Genomic DNA, 24614 nt, shown 5'->3' on the forward strand with positions numbered 1-24614 from the left:
AATAGAGCTGAAAAATAATTTGTTTTCAAATTAGTAGCAGTACAATATATTATAATACCCTTAGAATACAAGTCAGATTTATATTTTGTATATTTTATTTTGAATAAATTAATTACTTTTATTGTCGCACACTCTTAATAAATACATAAAGTACATATACATATACATATATCTTGTCTATATGTATATTTATATATATTTAAATTACACAGTTTTATTTGTTATATAAGCTTGAACGCTGTTGGATTTACAATAATTATTATGCATATTATTGGATCTATTAGGATTATATACCGTTTAACCCAACCTTGGAGAGACTCCATTTAGATTTTTTGGGTAGTTCGAGGAGCATACTCCCTGGATATACTATGATCTATTTCGATATCGAAAAACTTGTAGTTTCTTGCACTTCAATTGCGAATTCTTCTCTAAGTGGTAAGCTTTGGCATGCATTATATGTCATGATTTCTACAGTACAAATATATATACATATATATATATTTGTATATATACATCCATGTCTTTATGTATATCTATATATTGCCTGGATATTATATATTAGGATCTGTCTATCTTCGCAGGGGGGAACAGTTGGAGATTCTCCGGAAATACTTTCGATACTGTGTCGGTGGTTGTGGTGGTGTTGGTGGTTGATGTTTGTGGTTGTGTTGGTGGTTGATGTCTGTGGCTGCGCGGTTGTGTGGTTGGCTCAGAAGCACTTGTAGTACCATTCCAGCTGCTTGCGCTGCACCTCCCACATCAGCTGGCTCTCTCAAATGGCCGCCTCTTGCAGATTCTCCTTGTTCTTCTGCAGCAACAGCAGCTCGCTGGGCGACTGCAGCGGCATGGCGGCGCCACCGACGCCCACCGTGGGACTGGGGCTATCGGTGGCCTCCGGTCGATGCAGCTTGCTCTTGCAGTAGAACTGTTTGTGCGCCAAAAAGGTTTTCACATAGTTGAACGATATGTCGCAGGTGGAGCAGTATTTCTTCATGGCCTCCGCAGCGCTCGGCCCCAGCGGCGAATTGGCCATGGGTGGCGGCAGTGTGGCTGGGGTCAGCTCCATGCCCATGTCCAGTGGCTCGGCTTTGATGTGCGTGTGCGGCGTGCCAATGGGCGAATTGTTGTTATCGTGCACCAGACTCAGCGTGGCCACAGCTGGCTCCAAGGGCTCCGACTTAATGTGGAAACTGAAATGGACAGAGAGGACTCTATGAATTATAGACTCTAAGGTGTTATCAAAAGTGTATAGCCAAGGTTCGTGGGCAGTGCCCAACTGGGTATCACTTGACTATAGGTTTAGGGTATCTCCGAGTCAGGCACTCCCCCACTCTATCCCGACATATGTAGGTCATATGCTTACCTAGCCGCCTCCCGTTCGCCATTCACCAGCGCCACCTCGGGCAGGGCATGGGCATTGGCATCCTGCTCACGGGACTCGGGTGAAATGGAGGGCGAGCTGATTGCCACGTGTGGATGCAACAGTTTCATGTGGCGCAGCTGTAGAGAGAGAGAGAGAGAGAGGGAGAGATGATTATAATTAGAGTTCAGGCTGCCCAGTAGTGTCATCTGTCTGTCAGCAGTACTCACCACATTGCCCTTGTAGGTTGAGGCATAGTTGCAGTGATCGCAGTTGAAGATCTGTGCCGCATGCTGTTCCAGCTGCTCCTGGGCCGCTGTCACGGCGGGCAGGTCCAGGCCCATAGCAGGGGGTGGCGGGGCGGCCGCTGCAGCTGCTGCCGCCGCATCCTCCTCGAAGATGCAGGTCATGTAGTGCTCCTCGTTGACATCGCTGGTCTTCTTATCGAAGTGGGTGCGTATGTGGGTCCTCATGCCGCGCAGCGTGTTGCCCTTGTACTGGCAGATGCTGCAGCGGAATGCCTTCACCGTGCCGTGCATTTCCATGTGCTTGCGGGCCAGCGCAGCGGTGGGGCTGACCACGCCGCACACCGGGCACTTGTTCACGCTGTTCGCCACAGCCGCACTGGCCGGCGCCAGCTGGGGCGTGGCTGGGGGCGTCGGGCATGGCTGGCCGTGATCGTGCAGCGTCTTGCACTTGACGCACTTCTCCTTGGGCAGCGGCAGCTGCGGCGTGGCTGCCTCCGCGGGCGTGGCTGCCGCCCCGCCCTTGGGACAATAGTAGTTCTGGTGCGCGCGCAGATTATCCAGCGAGGTGTACTTGATGCCGCAGGCGGCGCAGATCAGCTGCTGATAGGCCACGGGCGTTGTCTCCAAGGAGGACGCGCCAGCAGGCAAGCCAGGGCCCGTTGCGGCGGGCGGTGTCACTGCGTTCTTGGAGTCACCATCCACGCCCGCGTCCTGGTTGCGGGCGGAGCAGTAGTGCTGCTTATGCGCCAAGTAGTTCTCGTACTTGCAGAAGACTATGTTGCACTCCATGCACTTGGACACGCCCTGCTTCACATAGATCTGCGGCTGGCTGTTGGGCGCATTGGCTGCGACAGTGGCCACAGCCGGAGGAGGGGCGGCGCCGGACTGGACTGGACTGAAGCCCAGTTTGCTGGCCAGCTCGGCGCTGCTGCTGCTGCCCGCCACAGCTGCTGCAGCGGCAGCAGCCAGCTTGAGCGCCAGCTCCGGATTGGTCTTGGCCAGCAGCGATTCGGATAGCGCAAAGTCGCCGGGCAGCATGGAGCGCAACGGCTGCAGATTGTCCAGCAGATGGGGCACGGCCAACGCTGGCGGCGACATGGAGGCAGCGCTGCCCGCACCGGAGCTGCGCGGACTGATCGCACGTCGCTTGGGCGACGGACTCATCGAGGGGCTGCTGGGCAGCGAGGGCGCGCATACAATCTGCTCCGGGGTCACGCTGCCACCGGTTCGGCCGCTGCTCTCCAGGTTCTCCTTGCCGGCGCTGAGCAGCGCCTCCTCCATCAGGCGCTGGCGCTGCAGCAGCGGCGAAATGGGCGAGCGACGTAGGGATAGGTCTAGGGGCGTGGTATCGCTGTGAGGGCGATTACAAGGGGAGGGTAAGTTTGGTTTACTTATGGATTATGTATGGACTTACCGCATGCCACTGGCCTCCTTGCGTTTGGGCTCCGGCGGACTGGTCTTGGACTCCGTCTCCGGGACGTTGCTGGCGCTGGGGCGCTCTGGTTCCGGGGCGGGCATGCTCAGCTGATTGCCAGTAGGCATGGGCGTGCCTGTGGGCGTGGGCGTGGCATTGCCCGCTAGCGCATTGATATTGAGCGCCGTGGCCAGCGGCTTGAGGGCGCCATTGTCAAGGGTGAAGCATGTGGACTCCGGATTGACAATGCCCGACGTGGAGGTGGTGCTGCGAATGGAATGAAGAATGAAAGCGGATAAGATAAGCTTTTAAGTTAAGCAGTTGCAAATTGAAGATTAGGTTAAGGGGATAACTAACGAAGTCTCCATTTCAGTCCAGGCTATACTCACAGTGGTCCGGGTATGAGGCTGGCGGCGCGTATTAGCGAGCAGGGCACTATGATGATGGGATTGGTGGGCAGTGCCAGGAAGGGTTGCGGCGGTGCCACCTGCAGCGTGGCGGCAGCTGCAGCGGCGGCCGCCGCAGCCGCCGCAGCAGCGACCATTGCAGGAGTCGGCGTCTTGTTGCGCGTCTGCGGACTGTGGGCCCCACTGTGCTTAGCTCCTGCGGCCGCAACTGCTGCCGCGGATCCTCCGGTGTTGCTGCTGGCGTTCGCCTCCGGCTTGGGCGTCAGCTGGCCATCGCTGCGCCGGGAGCTGCAGTAGTGCTGCTTGTGGGCGCGATAGGTCTTGATGTTGTTGAAGCGGATATCACAGTCGCTGCAGTAGCGATCGATTTGCTGCGAAAGGGACGAGGGAGGCGAGTTAGTTACATTTGGGCTGGGCGCTGACCTGCTCGTCAACCAACTCACTTGACTAGAGCTCTCCTCGAGCGCACTGGCCGCAGCGGCCGCGGCGGCGGCGGCAGCCACCACGCCGTTGGCCGCCAGTCCGGAGAGGCTGTTCAGGGTGGGCGCGGCGGGCGAGGTCTGATGCATACGCATGTGCCGGTTGAGGGAGACCTTCTTGTCGGCGCTGTAGGAGCACTGCGTGCAGGCGTACTGCTTGCCCGTGCGCGCCACCTTGGCGGGTGGCTCCGAGCCGGAGCTGCCGCCGCTGGAGCTGCTGTTGGCACTCGGATTGGCGCCGCCGCCGCCAGCTGCGGCTGTGGCCTTGTCCACGGCGGCCGACTCCTCGTCGGCATCCTTGTTGCGATGCGAGCAGTAGTAGGCCTGGTGCGCCTCCAGCGTCGAGGGCGAGCTGAAGGCTATGCCGCAGGGCAGGCACATAAAGCGCGCCGGCTTGAGCAGCGGCTCCACCAGACTGCTGGGATCGGGCAAGCTCTGCTGCTGCTGTTGCTGCTGCTCGGACTTGGCCAGCTGTGGCGGCGGACCGAGCAAACGTGGCTCAAGATTGAGCTCCTTGGCATCGGGTTTCAGAGCCGGATCGGAAGCGAGTAGCGCATTGAGACGCAGCTTGGGGAGCACCAGCGGCGGCGTGGGCGTTGGCGGCGGACTGGGCGTGGCGGCCACAGAAGGCGGAGTTGCCGGCGAATCGGCACGCTCCAGCTTGGGCAACAGCTCAGGAGGTGTGGGACTACGCGGCGGAGTCGTCGAGCTGTCGGCCACATCCTGCTGTTGCGCACTGGCCTCCTGTGCCGCTGCCTGCTCCTCCTCGACCATTTCCTGATCCATGTCGGTCTCCTCCAGCTGCTCAGATGCGTTGCTAGCTTGCTGCTCCAGCTGCTCGTCCTCGGGCAGCTCGTCCAGCTGTTGCTGCTGCTTCTCCTCGCTCAATTCATGTGCGGCCAAATCTTTGGAATCTGCAAGTATTATAATTTGTCGAAATTGGAATATAATTAAAAACGGGTTAAATAAGGATATATAGGATGATGGGAGTAGACTTATGACTTGGAATATACTACTATGATGTTAGGCAATTAGGCTCTATAATTTTTAGTTAACTTCAGGAATGTAATGAAAGCCAGCTGAAGTGAGGTTATGTAAAGTTAAGTAAGGCAAGAGACTTAAGATTGAAAATTTTATTATTCATTAGAGATTAGAATTTTTTATTAAGATCAAGATTAACTTGAGACTTAAGCACTGGAAACTGGGGCCTACAGCTTGGACTTGGAATATTTTACTATGATACTTTGCATTATAAATGTAGTATGTTCTACTATATGGTATATATGGTATATAAAAAAAAAGATTGTTCCATAGTTTTCTGTATTGCATGGATAATTTTGTTGTTTCTCCTCTACGTTAATTTTGGGTCAACTATGAGTCCAAGGCATCTCTTAGTAGCTTCACTTAGTTAGCTTCACTTCAGATATACACAAACGAAACCATTTGATATATCTGCTTTGATGGCATTGCAGCCCGGTGCCCGCTTCCCGCTGACCACTACCCGCTGCCCGCTACCCGCTGCCATGGCAAATGCCATGTATGTGTCAAATGTGACCAGAGGTTAGCAATTATTATCGAACAAATTGTCAGCGATGCTGTGAAAACAATGCGACGTTGTCCCTCGTTGAGCATTGACTCCACTCCACCACACTCGACTCGACTCACCAGCCAAGCGAGGTTGTCGACCAAGACCAAGACCAAGTCGAAGTCCAGCTCGAAGTCGAAGTCGAAGTTGAGGCCGCAGTCCATTTGGAACGTTTATCCCGCTAACGCATCTCGACGCTGTGCGGATTACGTGGAAAAGCCGGCGAGTGGAAAAGCGCATGGTGGTCAGAGAGTTAGCACACAGTTGATGATTAGAGCGGCCCGGCTGACATCTGATTTGTATTTGCTTTGGCCACAAAATATTATAACGACCAGCGATGCGACGGATAAGCACAAGAGTTGCAGTTGCAGTTGCAGTTGCAGTCGCAGTCGCAGCAGTCGCAGTCGCAGCAGTTGCAGTCAACCGACAACAACATGCCAGCAATAGATATGAAGGCGCCGATAAGCGCGGCCCACAGAGCTGGCCCCGCTCGGCCGTGCGCTGCTCGTGCGGGCCGCCAATGCGCGTTGACCTGTCAATTGTTGGCTATTGAAATGTCAGCGCAACTTGTTGCCAACCAGCTCAGCCAGCTCGGCCAGTCAGGCATTCGGCCATTCGGGCAGCTCTCGGCCTTTGCTTTGCCATAGCAACTGCAACTGTAATTTGTTGTGCCGCAAGTTCGTCGCCTCAGTCTTTTGATTGCTTAGGACGCATTGACGCGTCGGTTGCGCCCACCGCGCGTTTCGCCCTAATTGCAGTGTCGATTTTCACGAATTCACACACAAAATGCTGCACGTGAACAATCAGACAGCATCTGCCTTCGCCATCTCTGCCCGAAAAAAATAAAAAATAAAACAACAAAAAGCAAAAACCAAAAACAAAACCGAATTTCAGCTCCATTGAAAGCCCAATGCGATGGCTTCAACTCTTTTGGGGTCCTCTGTGCATTCCAGCGCATTCTGCTTATTTGTAAGATATTTATTGCCATCGATTGGTGCGCGATAAGCAGCACACGTAAAGTGTTTGCCGGTTACGGCGCAAACTACACGCCAGCAACAACAGCAGCAACAGCAACAGCAACAGCAGCAACAGCAGCAACAGCGGCAGCAAGAGCAACTGCAAAGGCTGTGCGGGCTAAGCCAAAGCTTAGCTAACAATGGACCTGCCTAGCAGCCCAAAAAGCTGATGTTGCTGTTGCCAGCAACAGCTGCTGCTGCTGCTGCTGCTGCTGAGGATTAGCTCTGCTCTGCGTCATTTTATTGTTGTTGCTGTATCGTTTGTTTAGCCATTTCGTAACGTTACGCCACCTCGCACACCTTACATATACACACACACATACACACACACACACACTCGCACACACTTGCAACGCCAACGCCAACAATTGTTTATCAATTTGTTAAATCAGCTGCGCTGCGGCGTTGCCGTCGCAGTTGCGATCGATCCTCGCCGATAAGCGACACACACACATACACAGACAGCTTGAAGACTGTGGCCATGGTAAGGGCAGGGCACAAGGGGATGCTTCGTTTTATCAGCCGGCAGATTATTGTTGCTGGTTTCTCACTTGGCCAGCATTGTTGCCGCTGTTGCTGGTGCTGTTGCTGCTGAGGCTGCTGCTGCTGCTGCTGCTGGTGGGCGTTGTATGCAGCCATAAACAATCGAGCAATTTGGCTCAAACCAGGGCCAGCAGCCTGAAAGTAAGGCAGCGATTGAGTGGGGAGGCAGCAGCAGCGCAGGGGCTCACCAAAGGGAAGGAGGAGCGGGAAGGGGAGGACAGAGCCAGGCGACCCTTTGTTCATTTGTCGCTGCTGAATGCCGGACCGCCATCGCAGCTAATCGCTGCGAGCCGAAGGTCAGTTAACTCAAAAAAAAAAACCTAGATAAAAGCAGACAGTAGATAACTGAGAGATACCCTGTAGAGTTCTAGTAAGAGGAATAATTAATAGAAAGAGGAAAAATAAAAAAAAAATTCTATATAGGCAAGGAATGCCCTGTAAAGAGGCTAAGTGAGATAAATATTTTTTTCCTAGGAAATACAATATTATCGAATATATGCTATATGATATTATAAAGCAGGGCTGGAAGGCCGGTATACAGACTTTGTTTTCGATAGCTATGATAGTCAGCTATCGATAGTCAGAAACACACTAGACTGAGAGAGTAAAGATCTCTCCAATTCACTATATCAATATAGAGATAGAGATATTTACAAAAGTTCAGCTTTACAGGGTATCTAAAGAGACGCCATATCTTCTAGGCCAGCTGCACAGCTCCAAGCTGAAAGTTCATTTGGTGGCGAGCGTTTTGGAATCTTGATTGTTGTGTGGCAGAGACGCAGCAGACGCTAGACGGTGCAGCTTGGAGCTGCCGCCAGTTGGTCTGGCCGGCTCAAGACTTGGCTGTACTTGCAACAGTTGCACGGGGGCGTATGCGTAATGTTTGGTGGGGGCGTGCTAAGAGCCGGCGCGCTTTGCATGGGGAGTAGGAGTGCAGGTGGGAGGGGGAGTGGAAGCTGCAGCAGGAGCACAACTATTTTAGTTGCTTATAATTAAACAAATTTTCCCAGCGGAAACAAATTGAAAAACGTGAGTTGCCCAATCGCAGCCAGAGCGATGAGAGCGCAGCAAAGCCCGAGCTCAGCTCAGCTCAGGTCTGCTCTGCCTGATAACGAAAATCTTCATTTTCGCGCGAAAATGTTGCCACCTCGTGGCAATCAACGCCATCAGCAGCAGCAGCAGCAGCAGCAGCAGTGGGACTCCGCTTGAGCACAGGTTCGCCAGGCTTCGGGGGCTCGGGCTGCTATCAATTGTTATTAATCAACAACAAAAGCCAGCAAAAACAAATGCAGAGAGTGCGCTAAATTCAGCAATTCGAAAAACGGCAAAGAGAATCGCGTTGCGGGCAGCATTTCATTTCACACTTTGGCTGCAAGTTCAATGCTAATACCCTGTAATCCTTGGCAGTAGTTAGAGGTTAACTTAAAGTGTTGTTTGACTGAGTGTATCAAGTGGATAGATCTATTCATTGAAACTGTAAATCATGCAACAAGTTGTTGTTGGAGTGGAAATTAATAATAAGAATAGTTTTCCATTTCCAACAAAATTATTTTATGCCTAAAATGAATATATATGAATATATATACGAAAAAAAATAAACAATTAAAATAAAATAAAATGGGTTTCATTTTCATATAAAATAAAATTCAAATTCAAATTTCTCCATGTTTTTAATATCTGTTAGTATTTTTGTAGATCTAAAAAGCTTGCATTTCCTCTTTTATAACGTGTGTATGCCGGCAGACAGGGTATCTTTTAGCCGACACAGCTGCATCTTGAGCGTTAAGCCGTGCAAATAATCAACATTCTCATATCTTGGGGGCTTCGCGGAGCTATTCGTGATTTACTCGCAGTTTGCGTTGAGCTTATTTTTTCTTCTACTGCTGATGCTGCTTCTTCTTCTTCTTCTTCTCTTATTCAGCACCTCCTTAGCGCTATGGGAAACGGCGGTGGAGTGAAATTCTTTGATTCTTTGATCGCGGATAAGCAATTTGGCTTCGCTGTTTTGCGCTTTACAGGCGTATTGCAAAATTAAATTGTATTTGTTTAAGCTAAATATCAAAATATGTGTATTTTTATATAATATAGTTATATTTAAATAGTTGAATAACTTAATAATTTATAAAATTTGATTAAATTGAAAAAGCAGCAGCTGCAATTCATTGGCTACTAGTTGCCTACGAATTACGTGAGAGATAAGCGAGATTCTAATCTTGGTTGATTATTTATTTATATATTTTGTTCATTAAGTTCTTGAATATTTAACGTATATGATATTTTTCAAGTATAAGTTAAAGAATAATAATAAATTGATTGGTATTAATCTTAAGTCAATATCATAAACCATATTTTGGGAATCATGAGAATTTCTACAGTTTTGATCAAGCTATGGACGATATTTAACTATTATCGTTGGATACATAAAATGTAAATAACATATTTAGCTTCACAGCTTTTTAGGTAATAGCTCAGCCCAAGCTGTGAGCAATTTTTAAGTACTTCAAATAACTCTCGTCACTTGCTAGTCGAGTATTTCGGAGAGTACTCTAAGTTATATTCATAAATAATTTAAATAAGATATTTTGTTTCATTGTCAATTTTTAGTCAAACAGAAGCTACACAGATTCATATTTAAATGAAACACAATTTATAGTGAATTTGCAGTTTCCCCTTTGTGTTGCATTCTTTTGCCGTAGCCAAAGTCAAGTTCAGCTCCCTTAAAGTACAGCAGTTCTCCATGCAATTGTTGCTTGATTTTCTGACTCTGAATAACATGAAGCTCGACTGACTGCAACTTCGAACGCGAACTGCGATACAGATTTCGACCTAGACTCTAAAGTTCAGAGCTGGCGACTAATTTAGCGCACGTAGCGCAGCTCCACGTAGATGTCACCAGGCGAATGGGCATACAAAGTATCGACGACTGTTGCTGCTGTTGCTGCTGTGGCTGCGGCTGCTTCAGCGAGGGGGCGGAGGCTAACCATGTAGTACAATCTGCAATCTATAGAAGCTACGAAAACACAAAGTCTGTGGCTGCTTTGGCAGGGCGGACGCGAAACGGAACTGGAGGAGGACGGCAGGCAATTCCTCGAAATCAAGCGAGTCTCCAAACTCTTTTTGATGTCTTAATTAAAAAACGTGCAAATGATGCGACAGGGGCGGGGCAAGGGACGGGGTAAATGTTTGTCTGGGCCTCTGCACAGAGTTCAATGTTGAGCAATTGATGCAACTGTTGAGATGTGTTGCTGTTGCAGCTGTTGTTGTTGCTGTTGCGGTTGCTGCTGCTGCTGCTGTTGCCAGTGCGGCACGGCATGCTGATAAGGCTGCAGGGGTTAGCAGGGGCTGCAGGGTTTTGGGTTCAGAAATTGTCGCAGTACTTGAAAATTTCGTGTGAGCACGCTCAGCGTCGATTGTTGCTGTTGCCAGCGCTTGATCGCTTGATCAGCAGCAGCCGAAGCAGCAACAGCAGCAGCAGCAGCAGCAACAGTTGTCGTCTGTTAGCAACACACACACATACACATACACTCTCCCATTCGGCTGATCAATTGCGATCTGCACTTTCAGCTGCTGTTGCTCCCACTATCTTGTGTGTTGTTGTTGTTGTTGCTGCCGCTGCTGCTGTTTCCGTGCCTGTTGCAACTGTTGCACAAATTTAAATTGACCCAAGTGCAAGTTTGAATGTTGCTAATCTATAATCGCTTTGCCAGCCCGCGCGCATATGTGTGTGTGTGTGCCTGTTGCACTAGCCATGTTGCTGTTGTCGAGCAGCAACATGTTGCTAGCAGTCTCATAATTTGCGTTTATTAAACACGGCCTTCATTTGCATAAACGTCCCCTTGTTCACGGGATTAACATCGCAGCGCAATGTTTGTTGCTGGGCGCATCAGCAACACAAGCTGCAGCTGCTGTTGTTGCTGTTGCTGCTGTTGTTTAGTTCCTCGGCAGCAACATTGCAATTGCTGTAAACAAATCACGCTTCTGGCAGATCAATCAACTACATTTCAGCAGCACAACAAACTGACAATTGTTGCCAGCCATTGCTGACAATTCAATTGTATGTATTTGCCCCAGCAGCAACAGCAACAGCAACAGCAACAGCAAAACAACAGCAACTCATAGACACGACAGCAACATAAATGAACACAGCGACAATACAAGGGGAACAAACGGAAATTTCTCTCGTTTGCCCTCGTTTACAGTTACATTAAATTCGTGAGGGCGGCGACACGCCCCCGTCAAAAAAAGTGTCGTGGGCGTGGCCGGGGCGACGGGCTGCAGCTGCGAAATCGTGTCGGGCATTGTGTTAACTTCATTGCTTCAACAATTTTTGATGACTTTGATGAGTTTATCAACGCTAAAAGCAGCGGCGGAGCGGATCGGAGCGGAACTGCTGCCGGGCGGAAGGTTGTCCAGTTGTTGAGATCTTTTTAGCAGTAAATTAAAGAGGCGCGAACATTGCTGCAAGCTGTGTGAAGAGCGCGCACAAAAATTGCAACAAGTCAAAGACAGGAACAAAAACAAGAACGGACCGCACACACCGAACCCACAGCAGTTGGTGGCGGGAGGCACAAGTAGGAGGCAAGTTGCTAACAAGATGCGCGCAGGCAACGACAACGACAACAGCAACAGCAACAGCAACAACAACAACAGCAGCTCCAACAAGCAGTTAACAAGAGTACAAAGCGAAATGCCGACACGCAGCCGCCCAGCGCCAAGTCCAGTTGGCAAAAAGAATGAACGATATAAAACAGGCCACGCAACATGCGGCAGCAACCAGCAACGAGCAGCAACGAGCTTGCCACCGCGCTCGAGTGACTAACAAAGCGGCGCAGCAGACACATCATTACCTACCAATTAGGCGCCCAAAATGCGCGCGTGTGCGTGTGTGTGTGTGTGTGTGTGCGTGTGCGTGTGCTTATGTGTGCCGTAGCAGACGCCGCGCTGCTCTTTTGGTGGCACAATAAACGTTTACAACAGGCAACAACTACAACAACAACAACAACAACAACGACGACAAGGGCAGGTTGACTGACAAGACAGCCAAGGCGAAATAAGCCATAATGCAGACCCAAGCTGAGCCAGCAACAACAACAACAACAACAAGAAAAACAACAACACACTGTGGAGGCTGGTATATTGTGTGGCCTACCTGGCTGCCCCTACCTGGCGCTCTTGTTGATGAAGTGCAAAGTGCTCGCTAACAGCTTGTAATGAGTTCAAAGTGTGGCCTTTTATGCAAAACTTAACGAGCAGCCAAGGAGGTGGATGGAGCCGCAACAACAACAACAACAACAGCAGCAGCAGCTACGGCAGATGAGTTGATGCTTCGCTCATAAAATGCCATGCGATACGAAGATCATCAAAGTTGCACTTAAAACAAGTAAGAAAACTCTAGTGTGTAGCGCTTAATGAAGATATACTCCGAAGTTCATCTGATTTCAATAGCTGATAGCAGCAGTGACTAATGGGGTAAAAACTGTTAGTTAATAGAGCATAGTAGCAAGCTAACAGCACACATAGATAACATAATTATGCCATTAGTCTAATATCTAATAAATAAATAGCTAAATTAGCTAATAAAATATTTATTTTTTGTATTTTTTGTTATTTTAATACACTGTAAATTAATTAAATAAATCTTAAATCAAGTAAAATGCATTTAGCTTTACTCTGTGCTATTTGCACATATTAAATAAAATCTGTTTTTTGCACCCACGTTTTCTGCAATGTCATTTGGGATTGTTCAACACTTAAACTGGCATTTACGCACACTTGCACACACATAGAGCTGACTCAACAAATCAACTCAATCTAGCAAATCAGCCACGAATTCAATTTGAAATAATTCGATTTATGTTGCGATTGTTTGCGTTTAGGACTTGTGCCACAGAATGTTGCACGCACAACTTGTGGCAATCTGGAATGCCAACAAGCACAACAATAATATGTTTATTCTGCAAAATGCCAATTGACGAGGGTCACTCGATGGCATGCAAACAGAAATGATTTGAGTGAATAGAAGAGGTCTGCAGGCTTCTAACTGGCTAATTGACAGCCATTTGAATACCCTTGATGTGACAGCGAATGACAAGCATGCCACACATGCCATGCCAGCCATTTATTGTGGTAAGCAGGCATTAAAAAAAAAAATACAAGAATGATGAAAAGTCAGCCCAAATATAATGCGTCTCATATCACATAAAAAAATTACAACATAAATCTCACACACGAACACACACACACACACACACAGACATACACGGAGCTTTTGGGCTGCTGTATTAAAAATAATATCATCGTCTGGTCGACAAAGATAAGAAAATTTATCCAAAGGATTGTGTGGTGCTATGGCCACCGCAGGGAGCAGCCAAGTCGTTTGCCAAGCCAGACAGTTGAGCAGCTACCCCACGACCTGGACGCAAACCACAAACCACAAGCCCAGCCCCAACACCTCATCCCCAGTCCTTACACTAGCTATGTCCGCTCTTAGCCGTCAGCTTTGCTTTGGCAGCCGCAAGGACAAGGCCAAGCTGACAACAGCTACCCACACATACACAAATATACACACACACACACACTCACACCGAGACTCGCACATTTTATGACCAGTTCAAGTCGAAGCCATCATCATCATCGTCCTGCTCGAAGCTCATCATCCGCCAAGACAGGCGCAGAAGCAGGCGCAGGAGCTGGAGCAGCAGAAGGACTTGAGCCGTTGGCTGTTTGCCGTGCTCCGTGATCTGTGGCCAGCGATAAGCTGAATTTCTTTTTTTTTTTTCAGTTAAAGCGAGCGAATAAATTTCATAAATGCTTGCGCGCAAAAGGATTACGAGGCCAAGTGCCTGCCAACCCCTACCCTAGCCCCAAAAGCACCCTCTCGCCCACCCCGTGTGTGTGTGTGTGTGTGTGTGCAAATATTTGGACACATGTGCAGCAGCTCTGTGTAATTTATTGTTAAAAACTCAAGTAAATTTTATATGACACCGCCGCCTCTGAGCCAGGGGGCGGCAAGTAGAGCAAGGGGAAAGGGTGAAGCCATAGCCCGGGGGCTGCCACAGATTTGATACCCTCATAACTCATTAAACGCCTCCTTAGGCTCAGCCATGTATATGCCATATAATCTCAACCAAAGTAATCTAATTTTGTTCATATTATTTATGAGCATGAATGGGATGTTGTGTAATACATATATCATGGAAATTTATCAATATTAAGAGGAAACGATATGCATTTATCAAGTGAATCTAATAATTAGAATCTAAAATATGATGGAATACAGCTGAAATATGTAGATGCTCAGGCTAGAGTCAATGAGTTCTTCAAGAGAATTCATAAAATAAATAACTGTATGCTAACTTGATGATAAATGAAAACTTTAAATGATATACTAAAATTTATTAAAAAAAAAGCTTGCATAGTGTAGATGCTATACAGTGAATCACGGCTATATGCACATGACCGAAATGAAAAAATATTATTGATTGGCGAAAACAAAAAGCTCAGCTACAAGTTTAGTAAGAAAGTCAATGAAAACCCTTTACAAGGCTACCATTTTTTTTGGGTTTTTTGCGCTGTAATCTTTGATACCCCAACACACACATATACACTCTCGAGCTGTGCGCTTAATCATAAATACAAAATATGAGCAGGCGCCAATTCAATTCAAGCGAAAGTTGCCTTTAGTTCCGTTGCGTACCCCCCGGCCGGCTCAGCCCAGCTCAGCTCAACTCAATTCACTTCAGTTCAGTTACCAATGCGGCCACCGTGCGTATGCGTAATGCGAGCTGGAATGCTGTTGTTGTGGTTGTTGCTGGAGACGATGGACGCTTTTGATAAGCCAGCCGTGTAATGGATTTTTGTTTTAGCCTCACTGTTGAGCGATTGTTGGGTTTCATATACCTACATATATACATATATTGTTTGTTTGTTTGCTTTTTTTTTGTGCAGTTGTCGCTGCTGCTGCTGCTGCTGCTGCGGTTGACTATTTTGTAGCCCGCAGCATGGGTTGCAATGCGTCCCGCATGCCAAACTTGCGCTGTTTTGCTGCCTTTAACTTGGTCGCGATAGTCAACAGCAAACAAAACAAAATCCAAAAAAAAGAGAAAAAAATAACAACAAAAAGTCGGCCGTCAAATGATTAATTACATGCCGAAAAGCTATCTAACAATTTGACTTGCTGTCTGTGTGTATTTTGGATTGTCATTAAGCCAGGCCAAAAGGAAGACAACAGCAACAACAACAACAACAGCTCAGGCAGGCGAATAATAAAAAATTATGCTTCAGATAAAATGCCATTAGAGACTGGCGCTCCACTGTGCATGTGTGGGTAGGCAGAGGAGGTGGCTAAGGGGGTGTGGCAGCCAGGCAGGCAGGCAGCTCACTTAGCGCCATTAGAAGACAAGCAGCCAGCAGCTAGCAACAGCAGCCAAGAGCAACCAACCAAAAAGCGCTCCCAACAACAACAACAACAACAACAACAGCAACTATGGCTGAAGCGGAGGCCAGGCCAGGCGCTGGTTTGCTGCAAGTATGCAATTCTGCCAGATAAGCCGAAGCATTCATGAATTTTATAGATAAAAACCACACACATACACATACAGCACACACACATACACACATATAGAGAGCGAGCAAGTGAGATAGCGCAGCTTGTAGATGCGCTTACAGTACATTGCACAGCAGCAGCAGCAGCAGCAGCAGCAGCAGCAGCAGCAGCAAATGAAGAGCGGCAAAAGTGAGCAGCATCATCAGCACCAACAGCAACAACAACAGCAGCAGCAACAAACACTGCAAGGTTGCCTCGCTGGGCGGCCACCTCCCTAGTTAGGGGCTGGGCAAGCAGCAGCAACAAACAAAGCAAAAGCTAAGCGCATGTAGCACTGTTGCTGCGGGGCGTGCACGACTGGCAGATGTGCAGCAGCAGCAGGAGCAGTGTTGCAAAACGAGCGAGCAGGTGACAATAATCACAATTTATATATACTATCGATAAATGCTAAATAATGAGTTTGGCGATGATACATTGAATGGAAAACAATATTCTTGATGTCGAAAGACTGATAATTGTTAATGATTGTCATAGCTCTTGGATAAGTTTAGGCTTGCCATGATGATAATATTAAACTAAATATAAAAGGATAAATATAAACGGAGGTAAGCCTCAAAATAAATATGACCAAAGATCGTAATATAATAATACAATAGTATACATAATACAATAATAAGCGAAATATCAATTTGAGAGTGACATAATGTAACTACGGAAATATATGGATTGCTTATTGCTTACATCAAAACAAACGAAAAAAAAAAAAAAAAAATTTAACATTTAAATAAATGAAATAAATTAAATAAATAAAATAAATACAAAAAATTGTTTGATCAACATCTAAATATATTTCACTATATTATGCCATACTATATCAGACTTTAGAAGTAAAAATAAATTAAATTTTAGACATTTCTATATACACTTCAAGTATATTAAGTTTTCTAAAATATTGGATGACTACATATAGTAGATAGATAGAAATAGATAGGTCAATTTAAAATACATATGTATATGTATTATACGAATCAATTTAGAAATGTTGAAATTTTGCAACACTTAGCATATAGTTCGCTCCAGTTGTTATGCCCCTTCAGGTGCTTTATTCAAAAGCCAAAAGCAGTTATCTGACATTGAACAGGCCAATGGGCAGCTGAGGTGGACGGACGAGGCAGGGGGTAGGGGGACACAGCGTGCGAGATAGGGCGAGCGACGAGGCTGAAAGGAATGTGACTCTGCGCTTTGCAACACTTTTTTTTTTTTTTTTGAAAATCTCATTGTTGTTGTTGCTGGTGCTGGTGCTGCTGCTGGTTGGTCTGCTGCGCTGCCATGGAGTGTCAACAGCTAGATAAAGATTAGCGCAGACAAACGCCCACTTTTGGCGTGCTGTTACGCCCACTGGGCCACTCGTACTGTCTGTCTGTCTGTATGTATGTATGTATGTATGTATGTATGTATGTATATGTGTGTGTGTGTGTGGCTGCTGCAAATCTTTCACTGACGCAGCACAAAAAGACCACGTGGAGGGCCCCAACAGAGCGGAGGAGAGATGGGGCAGCCCCAATGCCTGCCGGCTTGGGGATTATTAATGATGAATGCTTGAGAAGGCAGCGAAATGGCGTGGAATGTGGTGCCAGCTACCCGCAAACCCGTCCATTCAAACACCCCAGCAAAGGTCGCAGGTTGACCAGCCACACTCACAACGTCATTATCAGCCCACCACCACCATCATCATCATCATCATTACGAGCAACAACATCATCAGTTGTCCATTGAATGTGAATTGGCTCGAGTCTCATGTTTTAGGGTTAGGCCAACGGGGTTAGAGTTTAGGGGCTGGGGTAGGGGTGCGGCTTGCGTTGACATTGCTGATGATTATGAAGTGATACGAAATTGATGCCAATGATGATGCCAGTTAAGTCAAAACACGCACAACTTGACAGGCACTTCAGAGCGCGGGGGTTGCCTTCCATATCCTGTTACAAAATATATACATATACACAGTTATAAAGAGAAAGGGGTTGTCAACTGTCGCCGGCAGGGTGGCAGCCCAACAGACAAGGCTGAGGGCAGCAGGCAAAAGGGTTCGCATCAAGTTGAGGTGTCAAAAACGCAACCGCAGTCGCAGCTTAGGCGGGTGGTGCGAGTGGATTGTGGCTTTTGGGTTTAGCATTTGCCGACCAATCAACGCTTTTGGCCTTGCACCACAACTGATAACGAAGCACCCAGCAAAAAAAAAAAAAAAAAAAAGAAGAAGCAAAACGAGAAAGAAGACAAAGTAGAAGTGGCGAAGTATGAGAAATTGGTATTAAATTAGAAGGATGGCTCGCGCTGACACTGGATATGCGAGCAGATTAAATTTTTATTGGCAAAATATCAGCAGCGCAGCAGGCGACAACTGCGAGAGCCACTCGACACACACCAACACACGCACAACACACACACACACACACACACACACATAACAAGCAATTTATGCTGGGCATTAAGCGTTTTGGTGTCTGCCACTGGGAAATGCGCTGCTGACTGCAAAGAGATAACAGCTTTTGGCTACTACCGAAGGGGTGATGGGTGGTGGGCGGTGGGAGAGGGTATTGGGTCGCTAAGTGGGTCTGCTGGCCTGAAAGTTTGTCATCACTCACCTCTGCTGTCGACGGTCATCTCTTCTGTGGTATCGGAACAATCACCTGCAATGGCAAAAGAGTTAAAAATTTAAGTAAAATGGCAATTGAAATGCACTGAGGAGAAAAGGGTGGTTTAAGTAAAAAGAAGTACTTAAATGTGTATTATATGTATGTATATAATTTGTAGATTATAAAATTATAATATACTAAATAGCCAAACAAATAAAAAATAATAAGCAAAATGATATATTATAAATAATATAATAAAATAAATAATATAAAATTAATTATATATGATATGATGATTAATAATAATAGAATCATATAATAATATAATAACAGATGATTGTTTTATGAAAAAGTTTAATGGATCAAATGTTGCTGAAGTCAAGAAGAATTAGTCAAAGTGTAAGCCAACTCATAAACAGACAGCCAAACAGTGGATAGATAGACAAGTTTATATAGGCTCAGCTCGACATTCGGTTCAAAAATACATAAAAGTGCATTATGGGATTGCCGCGACTTCTGCTGCCTGTTACAAACATTGTCACAAAACTAATATACCCTCAATTTACATTTTTAATGGGTATACCAAAAATCCAAATATCTAAGCAGAATTCATTGTGGAAACATAATCCAAAACCTAGACACAAATACAATATCAACATATTACTATATATTTTCGCTAAGTGCAACAGTTTTTAGCGGGAAATGAGTTAAATCTATGATAACTGCAGCCGGAAGATAAAAAATCGAATGCAAAGTTTTTTTTTGTTGTTATTGTTGTTATTGTATACATGTTATTCATAATACACAATAATTGCTTCAAGTGAAAACAATGTTTGCTCAATTGTTGTTGTTGTTTTTGTTGTTGTTGTTGTTGTTGTTGTTGTTGCTGGTCATATCGCCATCGTATCTGTTAAGTACGCACAACACAACGCGCGTTTCCAGTAGTTGGCATGGTCAGAGCCAACAGACGTAGACGCAGAAGCAGACGTAAACGAAGACGAAGACGAAGAAGACGAAGACCATGTCCAAGTCCAAGTCCAAGTCCAACTCAGAGCTACATTCGTTGTTGTTGTTGTTGTTGTAGTGGCTGTTGTTGTTTTCTCGTTTTGATTATATTTTGCTGATATTCACTTCAAGGAATTATAATAACAATAATAACAACAATCCGCAGAATTCCTCGTCGTTTTTTTATTTCTCCTTCATTCGCCAGATTGTAGATATCACACACACACACTCACACACTTACACACATGTGTGTATGTTTGTCCAGGAATGAATGTGTAGCCACACAGCGCAGATAGTCGACTGATAAGCAAAACCCAAAAGCTGCCTCAACTCCAGCTCTGGGGGATACTCTCGGCTTGAGTAGCTGTCTGTCGCTTGGATATTTCAACGGCGAGAGAGATAGAGATGGAAAGAGAGCGAGACAGAGAGAGAGAGAGAGAGGAGTGCAACAGATAGGGAGAGGTAGCTGCTTGTTGCACCCACGGATCAACCTTGTCTCACCTTTTGTTGCCGTTGAATGGCTGCTGATCATGGCGCTTCTATATATCCGTTTACTAGGAGAGCGATGAGGAGGGGGGTGGGGGCAGAGAATTTAGTTGCAGCGCGAAATTGTATAAATCTAAGTTTGTTTTGCATTTGCCACAAAGTTGCACATGTTTTATTTGCACTTGCTACACATATATATGTATATACATACACACACGCACACTTGCACTCACGCACGTAATTTACGCGGCACTCAATGATTGACTGATTGAGCGTTTGATTGACATACACACGGAGCTCGTTGCTGTTCGCTTCGCGTTCTACAGCTAACTGAGCGCAGCCCAAGCGGCTGACTAATGAAATTTTCTGTCTGCGCGCGGTGTTGCTCTCGCTCTCGCTCTCGCTCACGCTCTCACTTGCTCTCGCTCTCGACGCTGTCTGTCTGTGTATCTGTGAGATACAAATGTGAGATACCGCGGCCAGCCGAATGACGACGACAACGACGACGCTGCGTCGCAGTCGCCGCGCACAGCTGATGTTTGTTGATGACTGCGCGTTGTTCCCGCAACCTCTTCTCTGTCTCTTACTCAACCTCTCCCACTCTTGCTCGCTCTCTCTCTCTCTCTCTCTGGCTTGGGCAAAGTTGTTTATCTTTCATTTGCCAGTCTGCCAGTTGCGTCTATCTGCAGCCCTATCTGCCCGCCTGTCCGCCTGCCTAGCAGTCCTATTCGAAGTCGCAGTCGTACTCGTCTCTTGGATTCGTATCTGTAACCGACACACACACACAAGCACACAGGCACACATTTGCTTGCTTGCTGGCTGAGTGAAATAAGATATCTGCGCGCTGCTCTCGCTGCTTCCTTCGCCCAGCCGCAACGAACGTCGTTCGAAATTATTCGAAACAAAAACTGATAAAGCACTGATAAGAGCGCAGCGCGGCGCGCAGTTAGATAACATCGAGCAAGCAAGCGAACCAGCCAGCCAGTTGGAGAAGCCAGACGGCACAGGCAGCTAGCTCAGCCAGCCCAAGGCAGCCAACCAGCAGCATAACGGATACACAAACAAACACACACACACACACACGCATACAGTTGCAATTTCTGTGCACTTACAGATACAGATACAGAGATACATTCAACAAAGGCGAACGCTGCTAGTGTGTGTGTGTGCGTATGCATGTGTGTGTGTGTGTGTGCTGGTAGATGCTTTTGTGCGATATCGCGTCGCACGGCTAATGGAATTCTGATTATTGCTTAGTGATAAGCGTTTTGTGTTTAATTGTATCTGTGTATCTGTATCTGTTCTCTTTTTTTTTTGTTTTTTCTCTTTTGCTTGTTGTTGTTGTTGCTGTGAGCTCATATACACTGCGAGAAACGCATGTCTAGTTTTGTACGCGGCTTCTGTTATCAACCCTTTCATTTCTGTTGCGTTCATTTCCTGTCAGCCAGCACCTGACCCCCCTTGCAGCCGTATGTCCCCCTTCAGCTCCAAACTGAGCTCCATTGGGCTTGGGGTCGCCATTCAGTTTTCATTGTGTTTATCAGCAGGCGTTGATCTATTTTAATGTTGATTTGGCTTCCAGCCATACACTTCTGCCCTCCGCTCGCTCTCGTCCTCTCTGCCTATCTCTTTTGCTTTCTGGCTTGTATCTCTCGCTTTTATCTGCATTTTGGTTTATTTCACTCGCCTGACTGCTTTTGCAGATGCAAAACATTTTCCAGATGCTTATCAATTGCTCTCACTGCTTGCTCTCTCTCTTTCCCTCTCTCTCTCTCTCTCACTCGCTCTCTTTATCTCTCTCATTTTCTGTCTCAGTGCTCTCAGTCAGCTGTTATCGCTGGATGTTGCGCCTGCGTTGTAGCCAAGCGTTAAAGCCAAAACACATCACCCTCCATCCCTTGTCTAGGCAGCGCCTGTAGCCTAACCTTTGCTGCTGTTGTTGCCTTTAATGACGATTATCTCGTTTGCCATTGTTGACTTTTAATTAGATTCATTAAACGTGCCGCTTGCCGTCACCGCCACCGCCGCCGCCGCCCAGCCTTGCCTTATACCCTTTTTGGCCACAGCAACTGGCAGACACGTAAGCTCTCCTACACTCAGAGTTCATAACACTTAAATATACCCTCACTTATGTCAAACAAGCATTTTTAGCTGAGCTCATTTAATGCAGCAATAATTAATTAAATTTGACTATTACAGATTATTTTAGGAAAATCTAGAATATTTTTAAAATACATTAATCTTCTTAATAATATATAATTTTTAGTCATAATTGGTAAATGTCAGATAATAATGCAAAAATGTTTTAAATTTGTCTATATATAAAGGAATATTGAAAAAAAAAACTAGTACACATTTAGGAAAATTTTAGAATAAGTTAGAAATATTATATAAAAATTTACAAATTTGTTTAAAATAAATTAATATCCTTAAGGAAATATACTTTATAATATTCAATATTTATATTGTATGTTTATTTAAATATTTATTTAATATATTATATTAATATAATAATAATATATATATTAATATAATAATATAGTAATATTTTTTAAGAGGTTCAACTTTTTTCTGAAATAATATTTATAACATTCTTAATTTATGTTCTAGGGTATCACAACTTCGACGTGTTATTGAATTTTAACCTTTCTTATGGCTTGGAATATATTTTCACATTTTGGTGGGTGTTTTTCGAGTTTAGGCCGCGATAAACACTTCATGCGTGAATATCAGCAAAAGGTTTTTTCTTTTTTTGATAAATGCGCTTAACATTGTAATTGTTATTATTTCTGCTGCTGCTGTTGGTTGTTGTTGTTGCTAGTTATTGTTGGTGTTGTTTCTAGGGTGATGAACTATCAACAACAAGCCATGCCGCTGCGGCTGTGGCTGTGGCTGCAGTTGCGTTCAGCTCTGAGCAATTGTTTTGCAATTATGTTTATGTTAAGTACAGCTGTCTATGTGTCTCTCTCTGTGTGTGTGTGTGGTGTGTAGCTATGTGTGTCATTGTTATTACGTGCTCATTTATTGGCATAAATATGTATGTATTTGCAGCTAAATAAAGTCAGATCAACGTTTGCTGATAAATGTAGGCAAAGCCACGAAAACGGTTTACAAAAATAAGTATATGAATGGCAGAATGGAATGATGATGGAGAGCGGCGGCTCAAACATACCCTGTAAACCAAAGGAGATAAGGATTTTAAAAATATTTTTAATTTAATATAAATTATCGATATTTATCGATGTTTCGCAAGGACGCAGACCTAAGTAAATAAGAATGAACATAATTTAACCTCAATTCGGATTGATCGATAATTAACGATTATCAACAAAAACTATTTTATACAAATCTTGTGGATGTGTATTGATAACTACCGATATATATGATATAAAAGTAGCAAGAGATCGACTCCAAATTTTCTATGATTGCTCTTAGACTTATCAATCGATACGAAGCTTATCCAGAATTTCTTTGACTCTGGCATACCCCTTCAATTCCAATACCTACGGAGCAAACACATTTACATTCATTTGCGCAATTTTACGCTTAATAACCCTACCATGTATTATTCCCTTTTCTAGAGAGTATACAAATATGTTGCAAATAATAAACCAAATCAAGTTGTTGCAGCAATTGCAAATGACGCAGCAGACGCAGACACACACACACCTAGGCACACCCGCTCACACACACACACACACATGCGCTCACACATGCAGAGCGACCCGGTTCGACCTCGATATACGCGGCATGGAGCACAGCACAGAGCAGAGCAGAGTTTAGCTCAGCTCGGAGCGAAGTCGACGCAGATGCAACCGACTGATTAGATCCTGGCGCTGATAAGACGCCGCAGTTTGGGGGTTATTTCATCAGTTGTTGTTGTTGCTGTTGCTGCTGCATTTGTTGTTTTTCCACACGCTGGCGAGTCGCGTTATTTCATTTCGTTCGCCTCGCAGATGCGTCGTTAAGATTAGCAAAAGCAGCATTTGCCCCATGTTGTTGTTGCTGTGGCAAAGCACATAAAAAAGGGAAACAAAACAACAACAGGCAAACATTTATCATGAAATAAATCTATTTAAGTTTTTTTTTTTTTTTTTTGTTTCTGCTTTTGTTGTTGTTGCTGTTTCTTGTTTTGTGTTTCTTTGTGGCAGAACTTTAACAATTGCTGTTACCGCGTGTAACTTGAAACTTGGCTCAATGTGCGCAGTTTAATCACCATTGCCGAGTATTATCGTATAATTATGCTGAGCCCTATCAGTATTACTGGGTATATTTGAGTCTAATATATGTATGGACTCATCATGGTAAAACCTTAAAACATGACCAAAGCGTATCTCTTGATCTTCCTCTTAATCAGCATATAGGGTATCTGTTGAACTTATACTGAAACTGAAACATAATACAATTCATGATCTTATCTTGGATAATAGCAACTTCATCAACATCAACAGCAAGATATCAGCTTTTTCTCGCTTTATATAAACGAAGTTTTAGCTGCATATAAAGTCTTATATAATATAATTGAAGTATATAAAGTTAAGAGTAGAGACAGATAGATAGCGAGACAAAGAGAGAGAGGGATCCCTACTAAAGGTAATCTCTTACTCTACTCTATCATATCTATATATATATATCTATATCTTTAGCCCCACACGAATATACATACACCCCGCCTAAGCTTCATAAAGGGTATATTACAGTCTGACAATCCGGCTGCAATTACAGCCTAAATTTATTTGCAGCTCTGCCTTGAGCAGGTGCTTTAAGTTCTTTTTGTTTTTGGAGTTTTCTATCTCAACTCGTCACGCCCAACTCTCGAACTTCCCACTTTAAGCCTTTATTCAGCATATTTATGAGCCGACGACAACTCCAACAGCAACTTCAATTCAAGCT

At 45.4% G+C, this 24614-nt stretch overlaps 1 protein-coding gene across 1 annotated transcript in view; it reads right to left on the reverse strand.

The window, feature by feature from the left end:
* Positions 1–194: 194 nt before the first annotated feature.
* LOC6577700 (zinc finger protein ush) overlaps positions 195–24614 on the reverse strand; it is a 63496-nt gene continuing 39076 nt past the window's right edge. Inside the window, exons 2-8 of the mRNA XM_002003614.4 lie at positions 18240–18284; positions 3873–4822; positions 3412–3800; positions 3023–3289; positions 1591–2959; positions 1364–1500; positions 195–1190 (exon numbers count right to left, since the gene is read on the reverse strand). Of these exons, the coding sequence (XP_002003650.3) occupies positions 773–1190; positions 1364–1500; positions 1591–2959; positions 3023–3289; positions 3412–3800; positions 3873–4822; positions 18240–18284 (3575 nt within the window). The 3' untranslated portion in view covers positions 195–772. The remainder of the gene's footprint in view (positions 1191–1363; positions 1501–1590; positions 2960–3022; positions 3290–3411; positions 3801–3872; positions 4823–18239; positions 18285–24614) is intronic.

The sequence above is a fragment of the Drosophila mojavensis genome, unplaced genomic scaffold, assembly GCF_018153725.1.
Source record: "Drosophila mojavensis isolate 15081-1352.22 unplaced genomic scaffold, ASM1815372v1 contig_36, whole genome shotgun sequence".
NCBI lineage: Eukaryota > Metazoa > Arthropoda > Insecta > Diptera > Drosophilidae > Drosophila > Drosophila mojavensis.